The 18,048-nt window shown below is 35.4% G+C and overlaps 1 protein-coding gene across 7 annotated transcripts in view; it reads left to right on the top strand.

Moving 5' to 3' along the window:
• The window catches only part of PTBP2 (polypyrimidine tract binding protein 2), a 52,933-nt gene that overhangs the window by 26,067 nt on the left and 8,818 nt on the right, over window positions 1–18,048 (top strand). For all 7 annotated transcript variants that reach the window (XM_086753028.1, XM_086753034.1, XM_086753032.1 and 4 more), the window contains 5 exons: window positions 609–781; window positions 1,198–1,341; window positions 4,962–5,126; window positions 5,203–5,313; window positions 14,112–14,307. In XM_086753028.1, coding sequence (XP_086609154.1) covers window positions 609–781; window positions 1,198–1,341; window positions 4,962–5,126; window positions 5,203–5,313; window positions 14,112–14,307 — 789 coding nt within the window. The remainder of the gene's footprint in view (window positions 1–608; window positions 782–1,197; window positions 1,342–4,961; window positions 5,127–5,202; window positions 5,314–14,111; window positions 14,308–18,048) is intronic.

The raw sequence follows: 18,048 nt of genomic DNA, 5'->3' as shown, positions 1-18,048 counted from the left end.
GACTAGATAGGTTGTTTTTTTTTTTTTTTTTTTTCTCCTTTTCTATGGATGAACTCGTAGTTCATAACAGACACTTTCATACTTGGTCCTTAAATTCTGGGGTTGTGTATTTCATGAGGCTTTTGTGATGCCAGTCCTCTGGGTCATCCCCTTTCTCCAATGTGATGCTTCTCAGCATTAATAATGCTTCCTGTCTTGCTTTGATGCTATTCACCACCACTTTTCCCCTTTCAAAAAAATCCTGAGTAACCTCTAATTTTTTATTTAATGTACTTTAGAGTTCTTATGTGAGCCCTTCTGAGTCATAATTAATATTCTTACATGGTATTAGATGAGATACTTCACTGAAAGTGAGATGAAAAGGATTTGCTCTGTTTTTTGTCTTGTTTAGAAAATGAGTTGTCACAGAGTTAGTCTTGAACAGTCCACCTTTCATGAAACTGTCACATTTATCTTTTGAGAATTTATTCTGAATCCTTGAATTTTGTTTAGATCAAACTAAGAGATGACTTACTTAAATTATCTCATATTTATAATTAAAAACATTTTTAATAAAGCAGTGGTAATATCAGTAAGCTTTTCAAATAGAGTCTGAATATGTCTTTCAGCCAATGGTAATGACAACAAGAAATTCAAAGGTGACGATAAAATGGATGGGGCTCCTTCTCGTGTTCTTCATATCAGGAAATTGCCTGGGGAAGTGACAGAAACAGAAGTTATTGCTTTAGGTTTACCTTTTGGTAAGGTAACCAACATCCTGATGCTGAAAGGGAAAAATCAGGTAATTTGTTATTTTCCATTTTTTAGTATGCTAACTATCTAACTAATTTCAAAATATGCTGTTGAAATGCTATTGAAATAACTCATATTACAGTAAGTATTTTTTTAAAAAGCCTTTGTTCCTTTTCTGTTTTTTATGAACTTACACTGCCTTTTAGTAAATTTTTTTGGGAACGGGATAGTTGAAAATTGTATAAAGCAAAATGTTAGCTGTAAGGTATTTAGTCCTGCATCTTCACGGATTAATTTTTGAAGATGAAGTAGCTTAGCAAATAAAGTTGCTATGTAGAAAATTACATCTTCTGAAGACTGATATTTGTTAAAATGTGTTCTCAAACCCTCTAGGTGTTTTTTATATGCTGCTAGTATGAAGACTATCTGCTTTGTTAATACTGAAAATTAACTGTTTAATTATAGGCATTTTTGGAACTTGCTACAGAAGAAGCAGCTATCACTATGGTTAATTACTACTCTGCTGTGACGCCTCATCTTCGTAACCAGCCTATTTATATTCAGTATTCCAATCATAAAGAACTAAAGACTGATAACACACTTAACCAGGTATATTTACTGTTATGTAGTATTACAAATGCAGACAGTAGAAAATGAGGCATGGCATGTATTCTTGGCTTATGTGGCTTAAATTTAAATCGTTTGGTTTTGTCCACATTCTGACACTACTGTAGTCTTACCTATGATCATTCCGTTTTGTGACGTTGAAGGGAATTTACTTTTTGTGTGATCTTTCTATTATGATTAGTTTTCTTAGTGTTTCTTTAATGTAAAAAGAAAAGGTTCTGAAGTGTCTTTTAACTTTAAATTTTTGCATAAAATAAGTTTTCATCTTAGTTTAAAGACTGTAGGATGAAAAAAATTAACTTTCTAATTCTGACGCCTGAGATTCTAATGCAAATTTGAATTTCCCTAGTGATAATGACTAATGCCAATGCCTACGTTTCAGTGCTTTGAACGATCACTCCAGGAGCACTGGTAACCTCAGCTTATGTGATCTGCTGTTCCTAGAGAAGCATACCGTAATGATCACTGTAGAGACAAATATACTTAAGAACGTGTTTTTTGCTTTTGCCTCTGCAGAAGCTGTTTCACAGTAAATATAGATACATACGTCTGTCTTTAGTCAACCAGGACAATTGGCAAAAGTACAAGTAGTAGGGTGAGAAAAGAGATAAACTTACCACAAGTCAGGTGATTATTTGAAGGTTAATTTCTTACTTTTTTTTTTTGATGTTACAAATGACAGTGTAAGTACTAGGTTACAGTTTCTGTTACTTGTGTCCTGTCTTAGGTAAGGTATGTAAATGGTAAAATTACAGCTGTTACCTTTAAAAACAACTTCAGGGTAATCTGTTGAAAGACGTTGTGGTTCAGATCAAGTATAGTGTTGATCTTCCTGTTGATCTCTCTAAACATTATAGGTTCTCAGAATCTTTTCATAGTTTGTCTACTAAAAATACTTTTTAAAAATTGAGGATTTATTTCCCCCAAAATACAAAAAGTCAGTTATAAAGAAAAATAAGTACCTTCATTTACTTCTGAAAAAAGGGAATAGAGGATGAATTCTGTGTGCACATATAGTGGATGGACATGCTCTCTTAAGGAGCTCTCTTACCTTGTCCTCTGGCTTCTGTGCCAATGCTATTTTTGCACTTCATGTGTCCACCTTTTCAATGTGTGGATTATGCTGACTTTTCAGCAGCTTTTTTGCCACCATATGCAATAATACTCAGTTTTAATGTATTCACAGTCTTTCAGGTCTCTAGTTCTTTAATTTAGAACTAAATAATATAAATTATAAATGGCAGTAAGTATGTCATGAGGCATTCTATAAAACACAGGATGGTTGGATATTCTTTTTTCCTGTAAGGAAAAATAAAGGTGGTGCAGATGTTGCTTGTAGTCTACTTTTTATTTTTTTGATACTCAAAACTTAAATTTTTAATTTGTATTTTAAAGCTTTCTTATCCAACTAAATTCATTTTGAAATTGTCTTTTTTTTGGATGTTCAAGCAGGAAGATACAAAGAAGTCAGGATGTTAGTACACGTAATTGGAAAGATAGGATAAAAAATTGGAGAAAGGTGCAAGTGTCTTAGTTACAAAGAAGACAGAAAAAAAAAAGTATTTAACCGAAGGATACTTTGAACAGCCAGGCCTTTAGAAATAATGAAAGTAGGAAAAGTTCCATTAAGCTATGCTATTCTGAATTTCTCAATAATAGTAGCTTTAAAGATTATTTTTAGTTGTGCTCAGAATGAATTGGCTCTGAAAAAACAGATTCCAAAGGGACCATTTAAATTTTAATCTCAACTTTATAATTCTATGAAAATCCTTTTCCTGTGAGACATCAGAACACTTTAAGCATTTAAACTCAGATTTAAAACAAACATATCTTACCTTGTCTCATACGGTATCTGGACTCAGAAGAATTGAGAATAGAATGATGTCTGTAACTATAATTCTCTTTAATCATTGGCCTGTCATAAATGCATGGTTTTAGTCTTTCTGCACAGGCATTGCAACATTTAGAAATAAATGTTATACTTTCTGAATGGTGTAGCTGATCTTTTAAAATTAATTTCAATTTTGCAAAAATAAGAAAAAAGCTCTACATGCTACTCAGATGTCTTCAAAAGTGGCTATTTAGATATGATATTAAATGTTATTTTGAACTTGTTTGAAATACTGTCATAATAATTTTTATAGACTTTATCCTTATTTGGCAATGTTAAGTCCTGTATTCCTTCATGTATTCACATTAACTTTCGTAGAATGAAATATGATGTATAAACATAGGTCATATATTAAAATTGACTTCTCAAGTTTTGGTTCTTTGGGTTATACAGTCTAAACTTTTCCAGTCACTTTAAGGAATGAGTTTTAATTGATACGTGCTGCTTCTGTGCTTACAGAAGGAGTAGGAAGTAATTATGCAACTTAGCCAAATATCTGGCTGGTTTCCAAGTTATCTATTTCATACATTAGGGAAAAATAAAGTGTTGTTATCAAAAGGTGGTTTTACAGAGTTACAATAATTAATGTTAAATGTAGAGGTAAATTTTGTTTTCCCAATTAGTCTTCACCAGGTCTTTTTTTTTTTTTTTTCCCGCCCCCCCCCCCTCCACTTTCCTTACTCATTGATTCGTTTCAGTATGAGGAGTATCATGTAAGTTGTGAGACATGAAATTGTGTAGTACCTCTCATACCTTTAACATATGCAGTATGCATTAATGTGGTTATTTTTACTGGCATGCTCACTTGTCTCTGTTTTGTATCGTTTTGCTTCATAAGACTACTGTAATGAAAATATTAAATGGAAGCTCTTTTTTCTGCACTTTTTCTTTCTCAGAAAAAGACACCTAATCTTTCTGATACTGTCAGTTTTGGCAGTGGAAGTAGTTATAGATGTGTGTTCTTGTGGTGTCATCATATGGTTACCTTTGAACTTCTAAAACCCTGCTTTTGTTTAAAACAAAAAAAAAATCCCCACATGTGGAGAGGATTTTGTTGTTTTTATAAAGAGGGTGGATAACAGACACCAGTTTGTTTACCTCTCTATGGATATTACTTTCTGACCCTTGTCAGTCTTCTATATTATTTCATTGTGTTTAAAAATGAGAAGTTTGGAAGTGTTAGTTTAGCATTATCCCTTCCGATTAGAGCCTCCTAAATAATTAAAACGGCAGTGAAATGTTAACTGTAATACATTCTCTTGAAAAACAGGATAAATATTTCTGGTTTCTATAGGCTTGGGATTTTTTCTTGATTGGTTGGTTTAGTTTTGTGGTATTCTGCTTTTCTTTAAAGGAAAGAAAAAAGTCTGTATAGAGCCTTGAAACCTACAAAATCCTCCATTTCTTTATCCTTACTAGTAGAACAATAAGCTCGCTACTAGGCAGATTGATATTGGTGCCATTTGAAGCCCCTCCTTACTGTCACATAAGGGTTAATTGATGTTTTCATTTTTATTGTCTCTTCTCACAGTTGCATTGCACTTAACGTTGTGTTATGTCTGTAGCTCTGAGTTTTAAATAAGTGGACTATATGATGTTTCTGAAGTTAACTATTTTAATATTGCTAATTAATTTCCGGCTATCATCTAGAAATATTAAAAATCTATCTTCTGTCGTCTTTTGTTTTTTGTTTGTTTTTTTTTTTTTTAAGCGGGCCCAAGCTGTTCTTCAGGCAGTGACGGCTGTGCAGGCAACAAATGCTCCCATTAGCGGGACCACTGTTAGTGAAAGTGCAGTGACTCCAGCTCAGAGTCCAGTACTTAGAATAATTATTGACAATATGTACTATCCGGTAACCCTGGATGTTCTTCATCAGGTAAGCCACGTTTCATTTTAATTTGAGCTATAATTGGGAGGAACTTGTGTGTAAAACTTTGCAATATTTTTGGCAGATATTCTCTAAATTTGGTGCTGTATTGAAGATAATCACATTCACAAAGAATAACCAGTTTCAAGCTTTACTGCAGTTTGGCGATCCAGTAAACGCACAGCAAGCAAAACTAGTAAGTATAGTTCTCTTCTTAAGGCTGGAAACCTTCCTGTACTCTAAACATTTGTAAAATGTTAATATAGCAGAGTACTGACCCTAATAATGTGTCATACTCCTCCACCACTTGTGTGAATTTTTTGAGATTAAAAAATAACTGGGAGTTACTATATAACGTTGTTATATTGTGTAAAATCAGTGTTTGAAGATACTCTGTTTAAGGATGCTATGTCTAAAGAATTGTGTACATGCATAATTATGAACAAATATTTTAACAAGACTTCACAGAGATGAAATAATATGCAAGACCGCAATAGTGAAAATGTGAACTAGAAGTAAAAATGTAGGATGTAATGTTGATGCATAATTAATTCACTGTAAGCAGCAAATTTAGTAAGCCCATGGGTTTATTGTTGGTAGATAATTTTGAGGCATCAAAACAAAGTTACAGTTTGTGGATTGGATATAGGTTTGTATTTAATCATGGTATCCTAAAAAGAAAAAAAATCTAATCTTCTTTATAACCATAAATGCCCAGAAGAGAGGGTGCAGTCTTTCTGATGGGACCAGGCTATGAAGAAGCTTTGCAGCAGTGACAGATAAGAGCAAGATCTTACTTTTGTTTTATTGTAAACTCTCCTATTCTGGGTAGGCGAGGCAAGAACAGGTAACTGGGTTTGCTGATCATAGTAGGGGAGAGCCTATGGATAAATTATGACAAAAGTAAATAGCATGTCATCTAGACCAGATGCTTTGAATTAATTGAATGGGTTATGTTCACATCTGTGGCAACAGGAAAGTTGAACCAAAAAGCGAGGCTAGTTTTTTTTTATCATCATCATTATTATTATTATTATTTTCAAGATATAAATGTAATGAATTTATGTTTTCAGACCTTCACATACGGTCTGGGTTTCTGGAAGGCTGATTAAAATTTATGTGCTGGTTGAGTGTTACTTGGCAGCATAGAAAGTGCTTATTGCCCATAGATGACAGAATAGCTGAGAACTTCAGGAAAAAGTAAAAAGCTCGCACCTCAGACTAAGTTGGCACTGAATATCTCTTGGTAGAGGGAAGAAAAATAGACTTAATTTTCTGTTTTAAAGAATGATGACTATATTGAAATAAAGACATTATTTAAATGGTGGAGAACGGTCATTTTTATCCTCATCACCAAATGAAATACTGGATATTGATTAAAAAACTGTGAAGTGGTCAAGACAGGGAATCACAAAAAATGAGATGCAAATTTTCAAAAAGCAGAGTGTAAGTTTTTGTGCTATTGAGGAAGATAAAGTTAGCCAGAGTCAAGAAGATATGCAGCTTGATTTATGGTGATCTACTTTAAGATAATCTACTCCTGAAAAGCTGGAAATATTTGTAGATTTGGAATACAATTTAAAATAGGGATATCCTTTTCAGAGGTTAATTGTACCAAATATTAGGTTGTCTCAAGAGTAGAGGGAGGGACAAATATGTCCTGTAATATGTCACCATAATATGTAATACGTAAAAATTTGCTTGGATGGCGTACACCGTCGAGGTTTAAAGTTGGTTTAAAATAGTAATACAGAAACTAGATCTTTAACCTACAATTGCTGCAGAAATCGACTGTAGTAATTTAGATTCATATTTGAAATATTGATAAACAGTTGGATGCTAATGTGTTTGTTACAGAATGTTGTAATTCAATATTGATTTGTGTTTGGAAAGTTATTTTTCTGTAATAGATGTTAATGTTGCTTTTAAAGTGAATTTTTGAAGCAAAATAGGACATCAAGTGATAAGTCTTTTGACTTCATTTTTTTGAGTCACGTATATTATGAGAAAATTTAATGGAAAGATGTCATCTGTGAAATGGACTGTAGTGATTTGAAAATTATCAGTGTAATTCTAGAAATATATAATAAAGAAGTGGCAAAATAACAAAAGGATGAGGTATGTAAAAAAATATGAAAGGAACCTAAGAATCTGTTGCTGTTGTTGCCTTCTGACAAACTGATACTAGCTCATGGATACTGTATTGGTCATAACTGTTTGGGGGTGGTTTTTTTTTGTTTTGGTGTGGTTTTTTTTTGTTTTGTTTTGGTTTTTTTGTGGGTTTTTTTTTGTTTTTTTTTGTTTGTTTTTTTTTTTAAAAGCATGTATTTGTTTCAGTTTTGCATGTTTTGATTAGGGTAGCTGTTCACTAGCAGTAGCTCATGTGTGAATGACTAAACTTCGTTGAATAACAGTGACTCCTGCATGTATAGTCATTATCAGAGTGATCTTGGAGCCTATCTTAGTGATAGATTGACATGGTCTTGGGTTTATAGTTTCATATTTTAACCAATCTATACATAAATAGATAAAATGCTAACAGTAATACCAACTACCAGTATTGAAGAATGCTGAATTTGAAGGAAGGTTTGATTTCCCCACTATCCTCTCAAGCTAAATAGAGTGAAATAAGTACAGTTCTTATGGTTGAGCTACTGTGAAGTGCCACCAAAACAAAAGTACCTAAAGGAAAGAAACAGTCGAATGATAGGAAAAAACCCTCCAGTTTAAATACATCTGGAAATACAGTAGAAGCAAGAGGATGTGGTGGCTACACTTAAGTTGCATGGAGCTCAAAAGTGAAAGCGTGGTAAAAGAGTAAAGAAGTTTTCAATTTGTTTTCCGTCAGCTGTTACTGTAGAAGGTAATGGGGAAATATAATTTTGCACTGGCACTCTTCACAGGAAATCAGAATGTGGCCTTAATAGAAATTGAAGACTTATTAAGGAAGTTAAAGAGCAATTTGAAAAACTCAAGTGATGTAAGTACCAAGGAGAGATGCTATTCATTTGAAGGTTCTGAGAAAATAGTGACACTGACAAGAGTGTACAATACAAAGCCTCCAGCCCTATGGGACCACTTTTGCTATTTGAATGAGCGAGTAGTGAAAAATTGCATTCCTGCTCCAGTTGCTTTGTGAGAAACTAATTTCCTGTAAAAGTAGATTATGGCTACACTGATTCATGTTTCATCACCACCCTCAGATTGAATCATTATAGTTTGTTATACCGCAAGTAAAAGTGAAGATGACAAACTTGGGGTTCTGTGCAGTGCAGCAGACTAGCCATGAGTTGGAGAAAGTACTGAGAATGTGCAACAGTAGAGCACATGAACTACCATGCTTGTCTTAATTAAACACTAGGTGACGGCCTGGAGATGTCTAAGGAGATAGTCTAAGCCTCAAAACTAGCTCGTTTTTCATAATAAATGATCAGTACCTACAGCATAATCAGCAACCTTAAATACTTGAATACCCAGTAATCTGGTATACCATAGAAAGATTAGAGTGCCAGTGTTTCTATCTGAAAAACTGGCTAATCCAGAGTGTTGTCTTTGTGTAAATGCACCAAAAGTTCTTCTGCCAAATCTTGGATATTGACAGTTGTTAATGCCTCGTCTGTGGAGGATAAATTGAGACTTGTATGTAGTACATGACAGTCATCTTGACTTAACACAGGTTAAAAATATCACAATTCTAATTGAGAGTTTCTGTTACAGTTGACCAGTTGGTCCTTACTTGGTCTGTACGTGATTCAGAATACATCTGCAGAGATTCTGTTGGAGTTTGACTCTGCATTCAAGATATCTTATTTCTAGTTGTTTTGAGTGACAACTTCAGGGTGGCTCTGCACTGGTAGCAGTCTGCGAAAGATCTCTGCGAGGCTACATAGCCCTAAAATCTGTAGTAGGAACTTCAGGTAGTCATTGCCAGAATGGAAGGCAAGGACATCTCCAGATAAGATATCTAGCTTCAGGGCAGTTATCCATGATGATTGCATCACGGATTTTTGGGCATCTTGAATCCTAAAGATCACAGTTTGTGCTTGGAAATTATAAGTAGTGTTAAGGTAAAAAGAAGAGTTCTAGGTTGTACCCATTGTATCAGAAAGGGTAGGAATTGCAGCAAGAGTGTTTGCGTCCTGGATTTTCCAGTTTTGTAGAAAAGAGTAAGATAGGCAATTGATCCTTCAGTCAAGGAACTGCATATTTAAAAAAAAAAAACCTATTATTTTTAGAGGATGGAATGTGTTTTGTGTGTGCTTTTTAGCCACAGAAACTTCTCGTATCCAAGACGCTAGTCTCATTTTGTTCAAATGCACATCTGTAGGATGCACTTGGGACATATCTCTCCCAAGAGGTATTTACCATATGACCTTATGACCTTCAGTTGCTTTGAGGTACTTGTTTGAGCTGGAGTTTTTTTTTTTAAAAAACAAACAAACAAACAAAAAACCTTAAACTATTACACACTTCTAGAGATCTTGTTGCTAGTTTCCCTTGCTTTGTGTGCTTTGGAAAGAGAGAGAGTAGGGACTAAATTTCTCCCTTTTCTAAAAATTCTTATGAATTTGGGAAGAAGACAACAGATTTTTGTGTTGCTATTCTCTGGCACTTTTTTCTTTCCACTCTAATTTGATTTTTCCTTTATCAGATCTTGGTAAATGCTTTTAAGTTATCCTCATCCTGCAAGAGATCTGTTGCCTGTCTGGAATCATCGTGGGTGCCCGCAGATAGATACACTGTTTGTTGCGGCGTGAAAGCACCTGCGTGTCCCCAGAAATACCTGCTACCTGAATCTCTGGGCTCTATTTCTGAACTGGAAAATGAGAAAATGTCAAATCATTTTCTGTCTCCCAAACTGTGTTCTTGGTACCGTATGTGGATTACCTAAAGAATATTTTAAGTGGCATGTCTCTTCCTGGTTTTTAGAGAGCTGCCTTGACCGTCTGCTGTAGGGGAGTTTCATTCCACAGATTCTTGGTCTATACAGGCCTGAGGAAAAGCTCATCAAAGCATAGTTCCTATGAATATAACACTTTTCAAGGAACTCTTCTTTCACAAGGATTTTCAGGCATCTTGAACCCTGAAAGTAAAAAGAAGAGCAGTGAATTCTATCCATTACATCCAAAAGCTCTTCGTTCAGGTAAGGAAAGCCTGAGAGAAGAAATGATTCTGGGAATGTTCTTCCTCTGCTTCGGAGCCTACTGATAGATCTCTTACATGCATGGAGCTGCATCAGAGAGCTACATCAGTCATTCAGGGTGTTACAACATTTTGTAACTTTTAAGGGTACTTTTGCCATCTGAGATCAACTTTGCTGCTATTATAACTTCTCTCCACAATCACATTGCAAAATCAGAGTTCCTAGTGTCTGGAGTCCATGTTAACTAGATAGAAGTTTTTACTCTCCTTTTGCAGAAAAGCATTGTCTGTGGGTATGCTTGGTTACATCAGTAACAGGAGAAAATACTGTTTATTTAACTTTTTTTTTAAATTATTTTCTTTTTTTTTCCCCTCCTATTGAAACAGTCTCTTGTCTCTCCCACAGAAAAGATCTGTGGGATTTTTTTCTCTGTCAGCGGTTTTCATCTCTTCATCCTCCTGGCTGCTATGAGCAAAAACAGAGTATACATTATTTTTAAGAAATGGGAGAGTATTGTGTTTTGTGGTGCAGACCTCCATTTCATCAATATTCCCTGGGGGGGGGGGGGGGGGGGGGATCTTTACTGTCTGTGACACAGTCAGAGCTCTCTGTTCTGTGTCCTTAAGACTTCCCAGGCTATTTCTGCTATTTTCTGTGTTGTTAGGCCTTGCTTATTCTTACCGTCAGTGAAAGGTGCTGCCTTGAGACACAAGCAGATTTTGGATTCTTTGTGAATACAACTTCAGTTGTTAAGACCTTTTCTAAATATTTTGAATCTTTCTAATGTAGTAGTTGTCTGGGAATACTAATTGCATATTCTTACTAGCCATCTTGTTTGTATGCTCCTAAATACTACAAAGTGTTTTTTCAGGAATCTGATGGCAAGCTCTTGGCAGGAGGTGAGTCGCCACTCGTCGTAATAATTTTTCCCCCTTGGGAAATTCTAAGAGGAGGGTACTTTTTAGTCCAAGGGGGAGGGAGGGAGGGAAGGCAGGGGCCTGGAAATGATTCAGTGTCTTTATACTCTTCGTATTGCTTGATGACCTAAGTTTTGATACATCTGTTGTTGAGGTTTAAGTAATGGGTCTGCTGGCACAGGCAAGGAAAAGAATGATACTCACATTTTGTTGAGGGATCACTTGATACTTAATATCCTTGGTTTGGTGTGTATGTCGTGTGATACCGTGTCACATATGAATGTATGTATAGATAAATGTTTGAAGAAAGAGAAGCATCTTAGCAGTAACTAGAGTTCTTTGAGATGAAACCTGTATGCACATTCACTAACCAGTACAGCTGCTGTCTTCTCATTTTTTTTCAGGATGCCTATCTGAGAGGAACAGGGTTTGAGGGTTTGTTGTACATTCTTGTATTGCCATATAAGGAGGAGTTCAGGACACACATTCACAGTTATGACTTTACACGTGAATAGTTAATCTTGAAAAAACCCTAGTTGCTGATATTCTTTCTTGCATTGTTGTTGGTGTGTGATGCTGCTGGTGGAGGTGGGTGGAGTGAGGGTTTTTTTGGTTTTGATCTGTTGTGAGTAGCCTTTCCCAGAGTGCGACTACAGCGCTCAGTAACAGCGCATCTCCTTCCTTTCTGATTCAGGATGTTCTTTCAGACTGTCTGTGTCCCAACTACAAGGGATTGCTCTTGTTCAGTATTCTTTTGTATGTACTTTTGGTCACTTTAAATTTGTCAGAAAGAGGAGTTTTTGCTATTTCAGTATAAGTTTTAGTTACTTGTGCAACCGCCCTTAAACATTGACTACTCTGGAAACTACAAATGGGTATATTTTGGTCTCCTACTTTTTGAGACCAGAAGTTTTTCATCAACTTCACAGTCCTCTGCCAGCCATAAATCAGTGTGTGCATGGACTCCGCACAGAGGTATAATATGAGTCTTGATTACGTTTTAAAGATTTAGAGCTCCGTGTCATGGTCCTGTGATTTGGACCGAGCTAAAGGATGCTGCCTTTTGGTCTCATTCATACCTAGTTTTCTTTATTACGTGAATGGGATTTCCTTGACGGCAATGGCATTGTCTTTGACAATAAGTAAGCTCTGGCTGCGTAAACTGAACCTACCTTTAATCCATATCTTAGTGGATTTTAGAAGGCAAGAAGTCTTCTAAAAGTGATGACTGATTCTCAGTGTATACTTTTTTATATGTAAGTGTTCAAGCGAGATTCTTCTCCCAAATATCAACAATTAGGAGTCTTGCATTCTACTTTGCCACTGTTTATAAAAGAGCTAGCAAATTCTGTATTCTGTAATGGTGATGCCCACCACCACTCCAACAATACAGAATTAATCCTCAGCTTCTATTCTACGAATTGGGACAGTACCTTTTGCTTTGCCAGTGTTGTGTGAAGCATTGTTTAAGCTGAGTTTCAAGCACAGGAGTTTCTTTAATTATGAAGTGTTTCTTGAAAGAGTGTCTAGATCATCAGGTTTCTATACTATTTTTTGTATTATTTTATTTTCACATTACTTAGAAGTTCTAATAATACTGACTGACTTATTATTGTACGTTGATGCAGATGGTGGTAATTCTTTTAAGTGATTTCATGAGCCCTGGAGATGTCGACTGTGATAATACGTTTTGTAGGAAGGGACAGCGTTGCTGGCCCAGACCTAGCAGAGGGGTGTCTGCAGGATATTCAGTTTCCAGGTGCATCACTGTATGAAAGTAGCTGTTGCTTCTGTACCCAGAAGGCACATTAGGTTTGTGGAGTGCTTAGCTCAAAATAGTAAGTCCTACCAGAATTTGAATGTATTGGAAAGTGCATTGCAGATGTAACCAAGCTAGCTGTGCAAGAGCTAGCCCAGGTCAAGAAGTGGTACATTTCAGTCCAGCATTAATAAAGAGAAATAAGATGTCTAATTTTTGTATTTGAAGGTGTGATTTATTTGGTTTTTTTCACCATGTGTATGTATAAGGTAGTTTTATATTTAACATCATGACTTGATTGAATGGATTCATTTTTAAGATGAGCTGTATCTTCACTTCCTAGCATTTCTTAAGAATATAAACCAACTTTTGTTTATAAGTTTCCACTTTTTTAATCTGTCATATTTAGCTCTTAGTGCTTCAAGTGAAAGAAAGGTATGCCCAAAATGTAAATGGAATAAAATCTGGGTATATCAATTTGCCTGGTAATTAGGCCTTTTTAGAGGCTGTTTTCATAGAATTCTAAGTGTTGTCATGTTAAGAGATCATGTGACTTTCACTGTTAATAGGCATTCTTTCAGAAGCACCAATAAATTGTGAAAATAGAAATTTTTTTTAAAAAAAGTGTTAGTAACATTAGGTTACCAGATAAAGTTGCTTTTCTTTCAATTTTGACACTAATTACCTTTTAAGAAGAGGAGGATAACATGCAGGAACATTCTAAATATTCTACTTTAACAGTTAGGTATCTAACATAGTATTTAAGTCTAGATTTTTTTTTCTCAAGTCAGCTTTCCTTGTAAAGAGTACTTGTGTGATTTTTCTCTTTTTTTTTTTTTGAGAAATTTCTTTGTCATTATGTCTGAATTAAAGCAGTACTATGGAATACAGGTTAATGATATTTGACAGACTAACTTTTAAGTTTGACTGATCAAAATATCTCTTGCCACTTTGGTGCATAAACAGTTATTAGGTAAGAGAAGTAAACATCAAGCTTCCTGGAATCATGTTAAGAGAGGTTAATGCGTTTTAATCTTAATTGGTTTTGAGCTAGACCGTAAGACGGATAAATATCTATATGCTGACCTTGTTTGTTTTGTTTTGTTTTTTAAAAAAAAAGTTGTGCAGCCAACCTGTGTTGTGTATTTTTTAAATAAATTGACTCTTCTTTCCAGGCCTTAGATGGTCAAAATATTTATAATGCTTGCTGTACCCTACGGATTGATTTTTCCAAATTGGTGAATTTGAATGTCAAGTACAACAACGATAAAAGCAGGGACTACACTCGTCCTGATCTTCCGTCTGGTGATGGACAGCCAGCGCTGGACCCAGCTATTGCTGCGGCATTTGCAAAGGAGACCTCCCTTCTAGGTATGATTCTGACGTTGCTCTTTTGTATTGCAAAGTCACTTGATGAAAATGATTATTAGACCTTCTAACAATTAAAGATCTTAAATTGTAATAGTGTCCACAGGCCGATTCAGGGTTCAGTTTACATTGTGATCTGAATTGTAGTAACACAATTAGATTGTCTTTCGAAGTCCTGCATAAAGGAATGAGAGAATGCATGACCAAATGAGAAATGCACAGAGTATAAGGAAAAGTCAAGTTAGTTCTACTTTTGTTCCCAAATCTGTCCTGCCCTCTTTTGTATGTTCCTGTCAGCTACTGCTGCCCACCCTCCCACCCGAGTTTGTAACATAGACTTAACCTGATTTGCGTTTCATTCATGCTAGTGCTTATTTGTAATGTCAGTTTATGAAAATAATATTTTGAGGTACTAGTCTGTAGTTTCTGTAAACAAAAGGAAATAAGCTGTAGTTGCACTTCTAGTGCTCTGGTGTGTGAGTTCTAATATCCTGTCAGCTTTTGAGTTCATCAGAAGTAGGTGAAATACTTTGAAAAATACACAGATAAATATTTTTTGTGAATATTAGCAAAATAATTAATGCGTGCTTTGGGAGAAATTTGTAATATATATTTTTTAATTTATCAACTTCATTTTGTAAGTTTCATTCCTGTCAAGTTGCTTTTCTTTGAGAACACCTTTCACTTTTCAAAATTTAATAGTACTCAGACGTAATCTCAAGACTCTTATAAAACCTGATTTATTATGCTGTTATCATTGTTCTTCCCATTTAGTCTTTTCTCTTATTTTTTTTTCTCTCATCATTTCCCATTTTTCTTTTAAAGAAAACTTAAGAACAAAATAGATTTCATGTTCTGTACGGGATGGGCCAACTTTGTGTTAGTCGGAGTTAATATAATAAAGAGGGACCTCTGCTCTCTGTGTAACAGAAGACAGAAGGCACTTAATGAATGATGTGAGCCCAGGAAAAGGGTGAATATTGTAGTTAAAGCTACTGGATGCTGTGTTATATCTGCCCTTTTCTGAAATCAGATTACTTGAAGGATGCATTTAATATTTAGTTGTAAATTACACACACACCCACCTCCTACAAGTTTTGGAGTGCTTGACTTTAGATCCTCCAGTATGACTTGTGAAATGGTGTATCACTTGTAGCTACAGCAGAAGTTTTGGGAAGTAAAAAATACCATAAGAATCTAAAGTCTCTGAAGAACCCATAGCTAAAGTTTATTTTAATTTTTTCTCTTTTAACATCCCATTGTTTAAAAATTGAAATCTCTTATTTCATGGATTGATAGGAAAGGTGGATGAGTGTTTGTGAAGAAGTTTGACACCATAGAAAGATAGGATAGTCTGAGTTGGAAGGGACCTTTAAAGGTCATCTAGTCCCACCCCCCTGCAAGGAGCAAGGAAATCTTCAACTAGAGCCCCGTCGAACCTGGCATTGAACATTTCCGGGCATGGGGCATCAACCACCTCTCTGGGAACCTGTTCCAGTGTTCTGCCTCCCTCATTGTAAAATTTTTTTCTAATATCTAATCTGAATCTACCTCCTTCTATTTAAAAGCATTACCCCTCGTCCTATTGCAGCAGGCCCTACTGAAGAGTTTTTTCGCTGTCTTTCCATAGAGATGAGTGCTGTAGAAAATAGCCTTGGGGTGGTTAGTATTTCTTTTGTTAGCACATAACGACTGGAATGTAGACCTGGGGCTGCAGTTTGAGTAGTAAGGAGACAAAAAACAAAGTGAAGAAGCTGCTTATTCATATGAGACTCATCATATTAGGTGTTGTAAGGCAAGGATTTAGGAGAGGAGAGTTAACAAGTCATGATTTATAAAACAGTGCCAAATGTAGCCTTACTTATGTAACTCTAATTCTGACATTTTCCTGAATTCTGAGAAGTTGCTTTCCAATGTCAGGCTTGCTAACGTATTTCTTTATATGTAGTGCTGGCAGTATCCATCAAATTAACAGGTGAACTTGCTTGGCGTAGTGGAATCTCAGTCTGAGGACGCTTGGATCATTGCATCACTTTGGATATGTTTAATAATTGAGATTACTATTCTTGTTACTGTTATCCAAGTGACTTTAGTGGAGTTTGTGATCTAGTATTCTAGGCTTGAAAGTCACTTAGATGCTTTTGTAATGTTTGTCTTCAAAACTACGTAGTTTTTCTAACCTTTTATTTTAATCAGGCTCATTCTTTTGTGTATGTTAAAGGTTTTTTTTAATAATTAAAATTATGAAGATGACAGGCATGTTAGCTAATTAAATATTTTAATTCTTACTCTCTGGATGGACCTCTTCAAATGTGCTGTATTTCCAAGCAGCAGGAAAATTAAAGTACATTACATGAGTAACTTTCCTTGCAGCTGTGAAACAATTTCAGAGTGTCACTGAAATCAGTCATGTTTATTTTGATGAGTAGCGGAGATTATATATCATGGTTGGTTTTTTTTCCTCTGTAAAAGCATTACTTGTTTTGAAAGAGACTTAAGGGAGCCAGGTACGTTTTCTAACTCTGCTCATGGCCAGTACGGTGAGCTTGGTATATTGTAACTCTGCATCGTCTGTCAAATGGGGATGCTTATAGAGTGATCTTTGATATTGTTGTAGTTTGGTTTTTGGTTTTTTTGGGGTTTTTTTTTTTTTTTTTTCCTAGTTGCCTTTTTTGTTTGTTGTTTTTTTACAGAATTTGAACTCTACAGCTGAGAAACTTTCCAAAAAAGCTCCGTAGTAGTGTCGGTGCCTTAGGCATTTGGATAGTTGTCCAAATGGGAATGGTGCTTGTTTGATTATGGAAGAACAGTGTTCTCATTCTAGACTGCTTACTGTGACAAAAGGCACAAAATATAACTGACGTAAATAAGAAAGGATAAAGAATAGAAAAAACTCAGAAGCCTAAGTGGACGCTTGTGCATGCAATGTGTAGCTGCATTTTTATTTGCATACTCAGAAGGAGAAGAGTGAGAATACTTAAAAGTTCAGAGAGTTACAAGATGGAAGTTGGCAAACTATGATTTGTGAAATATGGCAGAATAATAGCAGTGACCTTCTTCCAGCTTCTTTTTTTTATCATAATATTTTACTTCCTTTTATTTTCTTTGGAATTCTTATTTCTGTAATGTCGATAAAGATATTTTCAGAGTGTCTGCCATGCCCTGTTCACAGATGGTTCCCAAAGGGCATGTTTCTCCATGAAAAAGCAGAGCTCCGTTTTGAGCTTAATGTGATGCTCTCCAGGTTCTTTTGAGTGTTGGAGAGGAATACCGTAAGTTGAACCTGTGGTATTCTTGTTTAAATTCTTGCTGTAGCTTTTCTTATATGTATGTAATGAAATCGCTAAGAGAAAATTTGATAATGACTCAGTTCTGACTTTTGCTTATGTTATGCTATTATATGCTGGGTAGTTGTACAACTTGGATGCCTTTTTGTTGTTGTCTTTTTAGCAGTATACTGTTATTCATATGTCAGAAGTGAGGTTTAGGTTTAATGTAATTTTGTGAGTTGAGTTTTAGTGACAAGATGTGAGTCTTACTAGTCTTAGTGTTTGAATCTGCATTGATACTAAACTATTACATATGTCAGTTGCCTTTTGGATGGAATTAGCCGTCCTCTTCAGTATAGGTAACTTTATCATGTAACATAGTAGCACTTGCAGTTTCATAAGCTGTTAAGCAGCGATTTTAAAAGGACCTGCTATCTCCCCCAAACCCATCCAGGCTAAGTATAAGAAGCAGGCC

Source organism: Chlamydotis macqueenii, chromosome 8 (assembly GCF_036417535.1).
Source record: "Chlamydotis macqueenii isolate bChlMac1 chromosome 8, bChlMac1.mat, whole genome shotgun sequence".
NCBI lineage: Eukaryota > Metazoa > Chordata > Aves > Otidiformes > Otididae > Chlamydotis > Chlamydotis macqueenii.
This window is presented reverse-complemented; position numbering and strand designations above follow the sequence as displayed.